This window comes from Polyergus mexicanus, unplaced genomic scaffold, assembly GCF_030449975.1.
Source record: "Polyergus mexicanus isolate NDT 795.1 unplaced genomic scaffold, iyPolMexi1.0 SCAF_8, whole genome shotgun sequence".
NCBI lineage: Eukaryota > Metazoa > Arthropoda > Insecta > Hymenoptera > Formicidae > Polyergus > Polyergus mexicanus.
Genome location: NW_027223328.1, coordinates 9,114,243 through 9,129,066, shown reverse-complemented (window position 1 = coordinate 9,129,066; position 14,824 = coordinate 9,114,243). Strand labels below are relative to the sequence as shown.

At 39.0% G+C, this 14,824-nt stretch overlaps 1 protein-coding gene across 6 annotated transcripts in view; it reads right to left on the bottom strand.

Moving 5' to 3' along the window:
- Window positions 1-1,209: 1,209 nt before the first annotated feature.
- Window positions 1,210-14,824, bottom strand: part of LOC138935573 (nephrin) — a 357,081-nt gene continuing 343,466 nt past the window's right edge. For 4 of the 6 annotated variants that reach the window (XM_070300241.1, XM_070300240.1, XM_070300244.1 and 1 more), the window contains 3 exons: window positions 13,863-14,105; window positions 10,537-10,757; window positions 1,210-8,083 (listed from right to left, as the gene is read on the bottom strand). In XM_070300241.1, the coding sequence (XP_070156342.1) occupies window positions 7,697-8,083; window positions 10,537-10,757; window positions 13,863-14,105 (851 nt within the window). In that variant the 3' untranslated portion in view covers window positions 1,210-7,696. The remainder of the gene's footprint in view (window positions 8,084-10,536; window positions 10,758-13,862; window positions 14,106-14,824) is intronic. The other 2 variants (XM_070300245.1, XM_070300243.1) reach the window with 2 other exon arrangements.

Here is a 14,824-nt window from a genome sequence, read left to right as displayed (position 1 = left end):
AACCGAGATAATCAAATGCGGCTATCTACCATTGCGCTCTGTAAATCCCAGAAGCAATAAAGCTGCGGCAGAGACGGGTAAGGGAAGAGGGTGGGCGGAAGACAGGAGAGACAACAGCGTACTTTCCGTTACCACCTTCTTGGAATGATTGCGCGAAAGAGAAAACGAAGAGAGAGAGAGAGAGAGGTTTTCTCCCGACGATTTTTTAATTACTCGTTCGCAATTTCGCGTATCCGCGCCCGACGTAAACGCCAGTTCGCGAGAAACGGCCGGCAGACAATTGGCGAGATAGACGAAAGGCCGGTGCGGAGAGATGCTGTCGGAACGATTCGGGATTTATGTTATCTCCGGAGGACTCGCGGGAGGCTCGCACGTGTCGGGGAAACTGGATTGGCGGAAAAGAGGAGAGGCACGTGAAGGTCGTTCCGGCCGATATATATATATATATATATATATATATATAATTTCACCTACATACATATATATATATATATATATATAGAAAACCAGAGAAGGTAACCCCCCCCTCCCCGCCCCCTTCACGGAGCTCTGCGAATTCTCACTTCGCTCTATCCTCGTAATCCTGCCTTCCCGAGAGTAGATTACACATTATCGTGCGCGCGCGCGCATATAGGCGCATAATAAATGAAATAATGAAACTCGGCGTCTCTAGCTCTCAGTGCTTCGAGCTTGGCGTAATTAATAGGAGGAAATGCGACAAAGTGCGTTCGTTATACGGTAGCGCCGCTTCTAATTTCGCCATGGTGTAACGCGCAGTATTAATTTCGCCTGCTTTATTATCCATGCTACCCCGCCGTTTTTTCCTCTGGAATATCTAATGCGAATGTACATTACGTAATTGGCCGGAACGTACGGCAAAATTTTATCAATTGTTCAATATTATCAAGAGACGTGCCTTTTCGCAATCTAAAAGAAATAATGAATAATATCGGCAATATACTCACCTGTAATCAGATTACGAAGATAAATTTTCACAGAGTTTTGCAAAGGTAATAATAAAATAGTTCTGTCGAACGTTGGCTGACTTTAAATTCCTGCGCCGCGAGTGAAAAATGAAGATATCCCATCATATACAGTCGTGCACAAATAATTGTGAAAAATCTTGGCATATGCATCTCTCGGATTATTTAAAGTCGTCCAAGGAACGGCAGGTGCTTCTCATCTCGTCATTTTTCATATCAACACGTTTATTCTGATTACGTTGAGGTGTGTATATATTTATAGAGAGAGATCTATAATTATTGTAGATACACGTAGTATGGTCATCGCAATTTCAATATTTGACACGCTCGCGTTTCATTCGTCAGGCTCGTCAGGTGAAATGTCACGCAACATTCGCACTCACAGACACGCGAATCGCGATTTTACAGAAGAATGTACAAACGAGCACGCATACGTTTATTCGATCAGAAGATTATGTACAATTCAACATACATGCGCGATTCGCCGGACTTCTTGTCGCACAATTCACGTTATTCGCATAAAAACGCAGTTATGCCAACAAAGAATGGAAGGCGAAAAAATACTACCGTTAAACGGCAAAAATAATATTCAATGAAGAAACATTTCAAAGAGTCACCGAGTTTGCAGAAGCACTGTCGATCAATTTAACATCTTAAGCCGCGTCAAATCTTTTTGTACTCGATTATTTTCTGCGTCTTTCTATTCTTTGATTATTCGTTCATAATTATGACAATAATTAGAATCATAAAATAATATTGCAATATAACGTAAATGTAATAGTAGAACAGAATATTGAATTCGCGAAAGAAAATCTTCGAAGACAGACGAATGAGAAGCCAGTGTGCGCTCGAACGTATTCGAAGTTTTCGTGTGACGTATAATAGATAATTAATGTTCATTCTTCGTAATGCGCGGAAATTCGGACATTGTCGTGATACACTTCGATATCCGATAGATATTCAAGAGAATGCATCGGAATATCTGTACTACGGGATAGGGCATGTATTACGGATTCCGGGAAGTCCGGGATTGATGCGGCGAGGTTATCGTGGCGGGTGATACGTGCGGGCGCGAAGTGAATGAATATTCCGCTACAAAAAAAAAAAGGGACTTTTGAGGGCTTTATTAGAGCTTTTGACGCTTTCGTACAGGTTAATAGATTTCACGCCGCGAAGAGAAGAATTGACTTTTAGATTCGATAAGCCGGCATAGAGATTTCGTATAGCGAGGAGGAGAGAGGAGATTTCAAGTGGCACGAGACGCTGGCCCGGGCCATTTTTGCCCTCGAGATTTCTCTCGCCGCGGATGCAACGTACGCCGCAATGCAGACACGATATACAAAGCGCAACTTTGCTACTTGGGAGACTGCGGTGAAACGAATGAGCGTGTCTGTTCGAATGAGCGATCTAACGATCGATTCTTACTGGAATTTCGCGCGGATGGTCTGCTTTCTCGCGTGCTTCGATCGATTGAAAAGCGTGATTTTAATCGGGACAAGACTTTGGACGATGAATAATTAATTCATGGCGATTCGTTAACGAAAACATAATACAATATGTCTCACATCAGAATGTCATGCAACGAGGACAATAATCTTTCTATTACACACGATAAAATATATAGAAGAAATCAAAGAAAATTAACAAAGTTTTTAATATTAAAAAAAAAATTCTCTCTTTCTTATTTGTACCGATTTTATCGAATGTAATTATTATCACGAAATGTACACACACACACAGAGTGACGATATTTCAATTTATCGAGAAGTAATCTGAATTGTGTCCACGTGCAATGACATTTGACTTAAATATTACAGATAATCGGAAACACGCGAATCGTATAACAACGTGTATTGGCTTGCAATCGCTCATTCTATGCCAGAATACGGAATTGGGTTGCGTCGCGAAATTCCGCGATCCAATCGTTTCCTTATCACCGTCGAAAATTTCGCGGCATAGAAACGCGGCCCGCGGTATTTGACAGGAAATGTGAAATGTATTGTAGAATGCGAGAAACAAGAACGTACGAAGGAGACGCGCATGTAGAGGAGAATCGACGCGTGATCGTTAACGGAGCGCGTGCTTAAAATACTTGCGAAACCGGAAGGACGCCGCCAATCGAACTTTTATATATCTGTAGAGATATACATCCGGTGTACGCATCGAGTGAATTTACACTGCAACTATTGCACTGCAGACTATTGTATTCGTTGTACATGGTACGCGCAGTTATAACTTCATCGAACTAAAGTGCATTGTATTGATTAAATGTCAAACCATTTTTTTTTTATTCCAGTCGTAGCGTAAGAGCGATCTCTTGGATTTTATTTCTCTTGAGGAACAATAGAAAGGATTTTAACTTAAAGTATTTTTAGTCGTGATTGTGTGCAGGAATTCTTCTGCGAAGAAATATATAAGTAAAAAAAATTGTATTATTATATACCAAAATAAAAAATTATATATATATGTATGTCAATATATATATATGTAATGTCAAATAGTATAAAGCATAAAAACAGAATATAGAAAAGAAGAATATAGTTAAGCAGTATAGTTAGATATATATATATATATCTTTCGAGTTTGAAAGAAAATTGATCTAACGGAGATTTGATTGCAGCACTCAAGGTATAATTTTCTTTTCTCCGTCCACTTCGATCTCGTTCGAGCGCCAGACATAAAAGAAAAAGATTCGTCTCGTCTCAACCCTTTCATTCTTAAATTCAAGAAAAATTCTTTATTGAAAAATAGCTGCAAAATTCTAACTATGATGGAAAGCAAGGCGCGAATATGTTTAATATACAAAAAAATGATATATTCAAATATATAATATTAATATAGAGCACACATGTTTCGATGTCTGTCGATTAGTAACAAAAATGTTCAAAGTTTCAAATAAAGCGTGGAAGAATTCATACGTAATTTGTTCTTTTCTACACTATAAATTACGTGAGAAAATCGTGAAATAGCGCACACTCACGCATACACACACATGCATATATATATCTCTTTTTTTATTACTCTTAATCCTCGATTTGCAGAACTACCGTAGTCGCATACACACGGCGAAAGGTAGATTTACGCTCACGTAACGTACATACACATACACATAGGCACACATGCGCATACGTAGATATATATATATATATATATCTTTAGTTCTTTGTCCGACCATTAATCGCAATCCGATCGTTTAATTATACAGTCCCGCCCGTTCTTTAAACGGGCCTCGCCTAATTGGGCGCCCAAGACTTGACGATATACACGGAGGTATTGTATTACGCACACTCTGAAAAAATATCTTGGCGCTGTACATCGGAGCATATATCTTACAAATTACGAAGGGGCGTATGTACGCACGAAGGAACGCTCGTCACGTCGATTTTCTTCGTCGACCGACGACGAACAACGACGATCAATAACAAATTTTATATCGTACGTTTAATATCGGTTAGCCACGAGAAGGAACGATAAAGATTTTTATTCTTTTTTATAGCGGTCGTTAAAAAATATACATTCGAGTTATATGAGACAAGAAACTGAATATAAATAATCATCTCGAATAAAAATCATAAAATTTTTTCAAAACAAAAAGGACAGGATTCGCGCGCGTTAGAGTCATCGTCTCTTTCCTTTCCCGTGGACCGGCAAGACAATAATGCTCGATACAATTTTCCTGGGCTTACGTACGTAGCTCTTGTAATATCGTTAACGTATCTATCGATAACGATCCTTCGTGTGCCTGTTGTTCCGTTGTCGTCCCTCAAAGAAGACGTAGGGGTTTAATCTCGAGCATCTCTCGCGAATAAAATCTCTCTTTTCTCGACGTGTCCTTATGTACAAATTATTTACAACTCCGTCTCTCGTTGCGTGTGAACGCGACGATGAGGACCAATAATATGTTTATATCTCTAAGATGTACACGCGTGTACATTTGTACGGTGCACAACGTACGGCGACGCGCGAAGGATACTCTTTTCGAGATAGTTCTTTGTTATCTTCGACGTTGAACTTGTTGCGAAAACAAAAGTGGCATGGCAGTTGTGCGCGTTTGGCAGTCCTATAGGACAGGTCTGTCCACAAGATTTCGTCGTAAAATAATGCACATCGCGGTAGTATGTCATTCTTTTTAAGGGATCGACGCGAAGTGAACATATAATCGGCTACTAAACGATGAATTACATCGCATTTGATATCGCGTGATTTGATATAAATTAAACGCGGGCTTCGTATAAAGGATGCATGCATATAGATAACAAATTATTTTCAAATGTATTTTTTTACTCATTTTCCATGCTCTATTTTCGATCGCTGATTTTTACCGTACCATACTAGTACTCTTCAAATTGTAAATTTGAATAACCAGCTTCGATATACGCGATGACACAAGTAAGCTTGTTTTGCCGAAAGGAAATATCAAAAATTGATAATCGAATAAGGAATAAAGTATTATTCGCTATATTTAAAAAAAAAACTCAAATAATGTTAATCAAGTTTGAAAAATACAGCGCGATGTAATTGACCGTTCGTCAGCCGCTTTTAACTCAAAAATCCTGCAACGTTATTGTCTCTTTATTTACGAATGACGATCCCGTCGCAAAATATCTTCCATTCGAACTAAATGGAATTATGTATAGATGTTCGCGTCGCTATTGAACGATGCGCAGTGTACAAGGTACGTTTAGTTATTAGAATTAATATACATGTTTTCGGAGCGCGAGTAGACTCTTCATCAACGCACACGATATAATTTCGATGATTAATCTAAATTTATATTTCGTGTCCTCGACCTCGAGGAAAAGTTATTATTTACAATACCTTACGAGAATGTGTGTCAGGTCATTACGAAGGGGAAATTCTTTTTCGAGTTATTGTGGAAATGCGACTTTTGCGAAATTTCCGCGCGAATATTATTGACACGTCGCGCGTTATATAAGAGAAAATTCGTGTAAATAGACTAGAATGATGAAAAGATAAAGCGAACGAGCAGCGCGAGAAAGAAGGATCGATAATTCCGCTTATTTTATAATCTAGAAATTTATTCTTACCTTGCAAGTTTCCATGGTGTGCGGCGAACTGAAAATAATTCAGAATAAATGTCGATATACAAACTGAGATTTAATTAATCTCACGTCAACGTGACACACCTGAGATGTTAACTGTAACATGCCACATACAACGGAAGCAATTATTTGTATGCTTCTTTTCGGGAGGATCGATCAATCATTCAACAGCAGTACGATTTGACTGATTAATCGATTAATCACTTTCTTGATAATTATACTGATATTGTGCGAGGAGACAAAATTTTATTGGCCGAGCACGAATTTATTTATGGGATTCGATCGATGCGGATATTGGATAGTTCATAAAATTGCGAGTATTTTTTAGAAATGGAAATTCCGCGGTAACGACAAAAGGAAGAGAACGTGTCCGACATAGAGAATATCTTCACGTCGGATTCTCGTAACGATGTGTCGTGTTCCACGCGGCGCACTTGTTCCGTGTCGCAACGCGGAAATATTTTTGAGGATTCTCGCGAAATAGATTGATCCTCTCCCCGGCGCGGGCATCTTTCCCGTTCTCGAAATTTATCGTCGCGACGTAATCGACACGATACACAGTACTACGAGAGAGAAGGAGAAAGGGAGCGTATCGATAAAGACGCGCCATTTTACGAAAATACGCGCGACGATCTTCTTTATTCCCATACCTACTTTGTAATACAAAGTATACTCTTGGGATAGAAAATCTACATTCTCTCGCGACACGAACATCCCGCGGAACGTGGAAATCTAGATTTTTCGACATGTTTCTCTCTGCTTCATCGGCTTTTCGGTCAAGCAATGGAATTTTCCATGGTTTTGTGGATTTTTAGACACCGTTATTTCCCGAGATCAAAAGGATTGTATAAGAATGACGATTCTCTTGTGAATAAATTCGTTTCGCCCACCGTGTTCTCGATCGATTTAGGATATACCTTTTTATACTCTTTTTTTTTTTTTTTAATTGTAATATAAATTTCTCAAGTGTGTGTTCTTTTTGGAATAATAATTTGAAACTTTTTTCTTGTACATAATATTTTTAGTTCTCATCGAAGATAAAAACAATTCTTGGAATCTTTATAGAAATTCGGCAGTAATAATCCTGATATTTTTCTGAGATATAATATATGTATATTCTCTTGCGAATACATAATACACAATATCTCGGATCGAAGAAATTCGATTATTGCATCCGATATATTGAGGAATCTTTAGGTATATATTCATCAAAATTATTTGAGCAGTCTTGAATATTTAAACTAGCTCGATAGATTGCAAGTCCGTGAGTAGGTTGCATTCGAAGAAAGCATTTGGCTTTCTCTCATTATCCCTTGTGATCCTTCATGCATGTTCGTGCATATCCTTTACTAAAATCTAATAGTTCGATCATTGACAATAGAGCTGGCGGCAGTGATCGTCGGCGAAATTGTCTCGTATCTCCTGGAGAACGAGTGATCACATCGCACAGCCGGACGAAACGTATAATTCACATTCGTATAGAGATATCTTTTCCCGAGAATTCGAGGACGTTTTACTTTAAAGAGAGCGCCGCGTAAAATTCTAAGGAATCGGAAGGTCAGCCACGAAGACGCGCACGATCGTCACGAGTCGGCGCGTGCCATATCAGACGTAGTACTCGTTGACGTTGAGCGCGTCGGAATCGCGTCCCTATACGCAGCTTTCTTGGGTCGAGATGAGGGGCGTGCGGACGGTGACGACCTCCCTCGTCGGGTGATGCTGCTTGCCGCTCATCACGGTGGAGACGGTAGAATCCTGGAGTACGTTCGCCGTCGTTAGAGGGGTGGTCGCGCACGACGGCGCGTTCGAGACGTCTATCTTAGGCGGTCTGGCGTTGTGATCGATGCACGCGTAGACGGTGGCTTCCTTCGTGTACGGCTTGCCGCCCACGATCACCCCGAGACCGCCGTAGCCCGGAAGACCACCCAGACCGCCGACTCCGCCGCCGAGGCTGGCCAATTTGGCGTCGGTCGCCAAGGTCGACAGGGTGGTGGGCCTCGCCAGGCACAGCTCGGCATACGTCACCTCGCCGGATAGCTGGAGAAAAGAAAATTGGGATACGCTACACAAAGACCGTTCGGAGAGAGAGAGAGAGAGAGACCTTTGTGTTGCCGTAAGAAGAATTGTATTATTATTTTTGATAAAAATTGAATATCGTATAGCGTCATTGTCAAAATCATACAAGTATAGTAATGATTGGGGTCGAAGATAGAATTATACATTAGCAGTTAGTATGAAATACGATAGAGAACACGGAGAAGAGTCAACTCCAATTGAATGAGATTCATTGGATCATACGATGAACGTTGAATTCCACATTAGCCTTAAATCCGATTACGATTGCAGTGCGTATTGTTTCGATCGATCGAATCGGTCGTATATTACGCAACAAGTCCGGCTCGGATATCTAATGACACGTGGGGAACAGGAGATTAAGCTAATTTCACTACATTAGCGTATATTACATTGAGTTATATAGATGTGTATGCGCGGCGTAATCTTCGTTAAAGTAAATGCAACCGGGATAATACATATACGACCGAGCATTTAAATAATCCCGTGCAACTCAACGCGAAACGCAGCCAACTTTAGAGATAGAACCAAAGTGTTCCTAAGAAACTAAGGGGAGAGTTTTCGCGGCACATTTTCCCTATTCCCGGGACTTAGGACTTAGATAATACGGACAGGTCTAACTTTCGAAATTTTCACTCCTGAATATTCCTAAGAGACCGCCCAGACTAGTTGGCTCGTATCATGGAAACTTTTGACGGCGGGAGTTCCTTCGACTGTTTAGGACGAAAACCCTCGAGTGCCCGATGCCATTTCCTATAAATTGGACGCAAAACAGCACGGGGAATGTTCTCTCGCGATGAAACACGGGAAGGAAAGGCATAGACGTAGACCAAGTTGGTTTCGCAGCGAGTGGATTACTTTATTGGATTTTATCTCGCAAAGGATTAATGAAAGAAGAAATGTGAGTTTTGTTTGGATTTACAAACTCGAGCTGATGCTATCTTTTACTACACAATCAGGCTCTTAATTTTCCATAAAAATCTATAATTTATCGCGAGAGCTTGTAAAGTCTGACAATCTCCTATACTTACGATAGTTACGAGAAATTTTAAATCGTATTGCCAATGTCCGAAGAATTTTCAAATTTAACGAAAGGATTGAAACAATTGGAAATGATAAAAAAAATAATAATTAACTGGAAATGAAATTGAATACGAAAATTCTTAGCGATAATCAAAGTTTTCCACTCTGGAGTTTTGTTCTTACCGAGGTTTTACTAACAGAACTTTAGATCCCAACGGTAATTAGCAATTAATTTGGTGTGAAATTGAGGGTGAAGTTTCAGCGAATCGTGACGAAAGGAACTCGAGTAGGAGATCGAGGAAAATTTGAAGGAGGAAACGCGCGTGAAGGTAACGAAAAAAGGGCGGGTTTTAATTCCTCCGATCATTTGTGGCGATCGTAAAAGTTTGCCTTTATAATCCGCCGATTGACGATATTATACTGGGTGTAAAATAATTTTATTCGAAAAAAATATTATCATTTCTACTGTCTGTCTTCGTATCTCGGCATTTAGGATATTTCCTCGATCTCGGAATGTTTCGCAAAATCGGGAAGAAAACGTGGACAGTGCAATTTTCTAGTTTCGAACTGCTGGAAGCTTCCCTGGTTGAAACTTTACGCGGCCCGGGTGCCATCCTCTCCGGATGGATACTGTTATTTCAAACTACACCGCTCGGAGGACTTTCTCGAAAATGTTGGCCGAAGCTTATCGCGAAAGGAAAAGGCGAACGACGCGACAGAGTAGGACAACGGCGCGATTCGGCAAACTGTCTCTCGCTTCTTTCGTTTCTTTGCACTCCACTTTGCAGTTTCCCATCTCATTGGATAAACCTATTAATTTTATTAAAACGCTTCTTGCACAACTAATGAAACTCTCATGATTTAAACCATTTCGACTTTAATTGTTTTAAATCCCTCTTTGCTACAAACGATACTTGCTGCATTCACTTGCGTCTCGTGCAATCGGAACATCCATTTATATATAATGGCTACACCAGCTATATGGCGTGAGTATGCACCGAGTAGGACAACAAAGTATAATTTAACACGGAATCTAAAGGGAATCGTTAGTTTGTTGGAGAATTGGCTTTTGCATGCTCGGCGGTTATATTCGCTAAAGTATGTGTACGTTTCATATACAAAGTATTATTCAATTTCCACGTCCCTGTAAGATTTTATCTATCAAGATTTATTAATATTTATATTATATGTGGCAGAAAATCTTCAAAATAAAGTTATGTGCGATGTACAACATCATTTTAATCCATAAAGAACGTCATATGATTAATGGATAGTAGAAAGGGAAGAAAGGGATGTGAATCAACGTTTCGTCGGACGTTAATTCTTTCGCAGATAAAATCGACAAAATTAATAAATTTCGTTAGAAAAGAACTTCCGTGTCGCGCGTTACTTACCGGCAAGGTTGGATAATTGCTGTAGTCGTTATGCGAATAGGCGGGAAGTCCTTGGAGGTGATTATTCGTCTGTTGGGCCGGAAGGGACGACGGTGGAAGACCATCCGGTGTGTTCTGCGTTGCCAACGGCGTGCCGGAAGTCGAGCCGGTCAGCTGATAATCTGAATCTTTCGTTTCAAGCACGCGTGAAAAATTTCCCCGCTCCGCTCCGCGACGAAATACTATCGAGTATGATTTTGTTGAAAAGTTCGGTGCCTGTTTTTCAAACGGTATCTCGAAATATCGGTTATGAAAATCGATAAAACGTGTATCGCGAGTGAACGCGAACTTTTCAGATAAAATGGTAAAGTATGCAACGCACGTGATATTTATAAGAGATAAAAATATATTTGTGTAACATATATACTCACAATATATATATATATATATATATATATATATATATATATATATATATAGAATAAATACATAGTGTTTTTATAATTTTCAAATAATGTATAAAAAATGTTTATATAAATAGATGGAATATTTCGTTTCTGATGAATATCATTGGAATTTATTATAATTCATTAGATATGTTAGACTTATTATTAAGCGGTATTTTATTCATACTGTCCATTTTAATAAGAATCATTATTACAGCCATAAAAATTATTTACATAGTTTATTATATTACTTATGAAAAGAAAACCGCGATGTGTGTGTGTGTGTGTGTGTAATATGTATTCGTTTATGCTGTTAAACCAATTTAATCATTAATTTACATCGTGATGATGCAATGAACTTTATCGTAATAAACTAATAACTGTAAAGCATTACGAATGTATCGATACGCGGCTTAATTTACCGAGGAGCGATACGCTAATGCGATATGTTAATTAAATAGTAATTTGTACCTAAACAGATATACAGGGTGGGATATTTATATTGAGACTTTGTCTAAAAAATAAAGCAAGATAGAAAGAAATATTTCAGACAAAAGTTGTTTGGTTCTAAGGGGGGCCATAAGAAGGTGCTATTAGTTTGATCTTGGGTGGTGGCGCTTCGGAGATTTCAATGTCAATCTTGTTTTTTTAAATGGAAACACTCCAATTTTTTTACATAAATCGATTCCTTGCAATATTCTGCATAAAAAGTTATAGGGGTATGATGGCCAAAAGTTTAATAGTTTACGAGATATTTTATACTTTATTTTATTACTTTACTTTGACATAATTTCACATAAACTATGAAATATCTCATAAAATTATTTATTTTGCAATAATGTTACCTTAATATTTTAAGCTCAAAGAATGAGAGACATCAATTGGTGTAAAGAAAATAAAACAAGATTGACATTGAAATCTCCGAAGCGCCTCCACCCAAGATCAAACTAATGGCACAATCTTATGGCACCCTTAGAACCGAACAACTTTTGTCCGAAACATTTCTTTCAATCTTGCTTTATTTTTTAGATATTTAGGTGTCTCGATATAAATGCCCCACCCTGTATAGCATCGATCGTGATTAAATAATTAACTAAGTAATATCGCGTCCAGAGAGAGTAATTTTCTTCATTAGATTAACATTGAATATTTTGTTTGAACGATAAATTAGCATCCCAAATATATATTTCGCGAATATAACTAGTGAAATGTCTGATAATTATATAAAGGAAATAATAATTTACTTTCGTCGTAAATAAAATCGATCGATATTTTGTTAACCGCTTAAAAAAAATCTATGAAACAAAAAATGAGACGACTTTATACAAATTATAAACAATTCCTTCACGATTGTATCGCAGAACAAAGCGGTAGCAAAGCTCGCCAGCGCAATTGTAACTATTCGAACGTTGCGTATTGGATTCGCATAAGCGAGTTTGGTGAACAAGTCCGCCTTGTAATCGGCCGAGTAATTTATTAACAAGTTAGGGGTTAAGTTCTATAGTTACCATATACCCGATTCGTAACAATTAGTGCCATTCCCGCGCATTATTGCGAACGATGTAATGACGCGTAGCATAGTTGTAGCGCGATGCTGTTAACGAATCGCGATGCGTTGCACTCGCAATAGAGTCCGCTGAATTTCCGGTCTCGAGTACACTCACCCAAGTGTTCGCGATCGCTGTCAATCAGGCATTACGCTTGAAAGCCAACGGCAATGTAGCCGATAAAATAAGCCATTTTCATGTCGAATCAAACGTCAACGTCCCGGAATAGCAACGTTAACTTTATTCCTTTCTTTCTTATTACTTTTTGCATACATTTAGTTTGTTCGAATAAATGTATCTTTAAATTGATTTAATATTTGTTTTCAATTAAATATCATTCATTTGTCTATTGTATAGATATTGTATTTATTTAAAGGTAAAAAATGGTGAAATTATAAAAAATTTAAAAATGTTAGAAATGCTACGGGTGCTCCCCTATGAAGAGTTACATTTTACGAAAAAAATTGTAAGTAAAAAATGGATCGAATAGAACTGGACGAAATTACAACGGAATTAAACGGATAGCCAACTCGTTTTCGCGCGGCCGATTCTTTTAAATTACAGATCAAATTGGAAACTCGGTTCTCTAAAGTAAATTCGCCAAAGCGTACATAGAGAAAAGTGGAATAACCAGATACTATTTCGTTCACAAACACACATACGCATGCGATGAAAATAATTAAATATTTAATATTATAAAGATAGATCATTACATGTCATTTTCATTCTTCTCTATCATGATGTTTATGCGGTAATAAATTTTCGTACGAGTCTACGACTTCAAACCGAAAGAGGATATTGGTCTTTCGAAAAATACGAGAAAGAATTTGTTTTTCGCGAATGCAAATTTTTGCTGCAATCAAAAGGCAGAATGCATCGTCGCAGCAGGAGTACATTGCGTTGCATTTCATCTCGTTCTTCGATCATAGGACGCAAAGAGGGGTACCGTAACCGTTTGAAATTTTCAGGACAAACACGAATCTCGATCGACGTATCGCTGCGTTACGCGTTACTCTCGTCGTTGTATACGGGACAAGCGTTGCGTGCTGATTTACGCGGTTAAATAATTTCGTGCATTGTCCGAATTTTTCCGAGCGTGTGCTTTACGCCGGATATATGTATATTTAGGATATTTCCGAATTTTTTTATTTACACATTGCCGGCGTATAAAGTTTGCCGTCAAATAACGTAAATATTAAACAATTTGACAGTAAAAATGGCAATGGTGAGATAAATTTGTTCGAAATGCGTGCGCGCGACGTAGTTTTTTCGAATACATTTAAAATATCGATATCCGCGTTTTTTTTTTTAATCGATCTTTTACGTTACGTCAAGGACAGTTTTGGGGACATACCTTTGTTAGTCGGCACAACGTCCGGATTTCTGTCGTCGGCGTCGTAAAGGTCCTCGGAACTTGGCGCGGTGGCCTTCTTTAGAGGTAAATCGCCTGGCCTTTGAGCTCGTCTCTCGCTTCTCACTTTCAGCGCGGCCAGAATGGTGGCGGTGACGAACAAAAGTGCAGCGACCACACCGATCAGACCCCCGAGTAACGGGGTGAACTCGAAGGGTACCTGAGTACCTGTGAACAAAACGCGCACTGCTCTCGTGCAAGTGTGTCGATACAAGATTCTTCGTACGTATGATGAATTAAAAGGAGGCGATTTTTCCAAATATCATCTCAAACACGTCATAGACGGTTCGATATAAAATTGAGAATCAAATATATCTGGTATATAACGATGCCTTTGTCCGTGATGCACTTACACGCGAGATGAGATAAATTAAGCAGCAACTCGCGAGAAAAGTAGCGGCGGGGCAATTTTCCAGACGGGCTGCCGAGGGTAAACGGATTAAACGAGTTAAAGTCGCATTACGCCGTAAAAAGATTCGAGATATTTGGCCTGCGCGCGAGAATGGAGCCGTTTGATTACCAACCTACCTACTATTTCTAAGATTAATGAATTCGAATCCTTTTGATATCTCTCCACGTTTAAACACCGTCCCGGGCAACGTTTAATTTTCAACGTCTCTTCCGTAACGTCTTCCCTTCGTATTGGCGCGCGCGCGCTTTCGTTCTCTACCTGTCCGTTTTTTAATCTCTTTCCTTAGCTCGGGTCCCCCTCCTGAGAGACATCGTTCGTAATTGCCACTCGTTTTAGTCACGAGCGACCGAGTGTTTTTACTCCATGCTCCGATGCACAGCCAAAGTGCACGTTAATTTTTAATCAAGGCGAAAGTGCACCGAGTATCCATGATATTTACCTGCCATCTTCCTTTTCTTCGTCACCTCTTTGCTTTTTCCCTATTTTGTTTTAA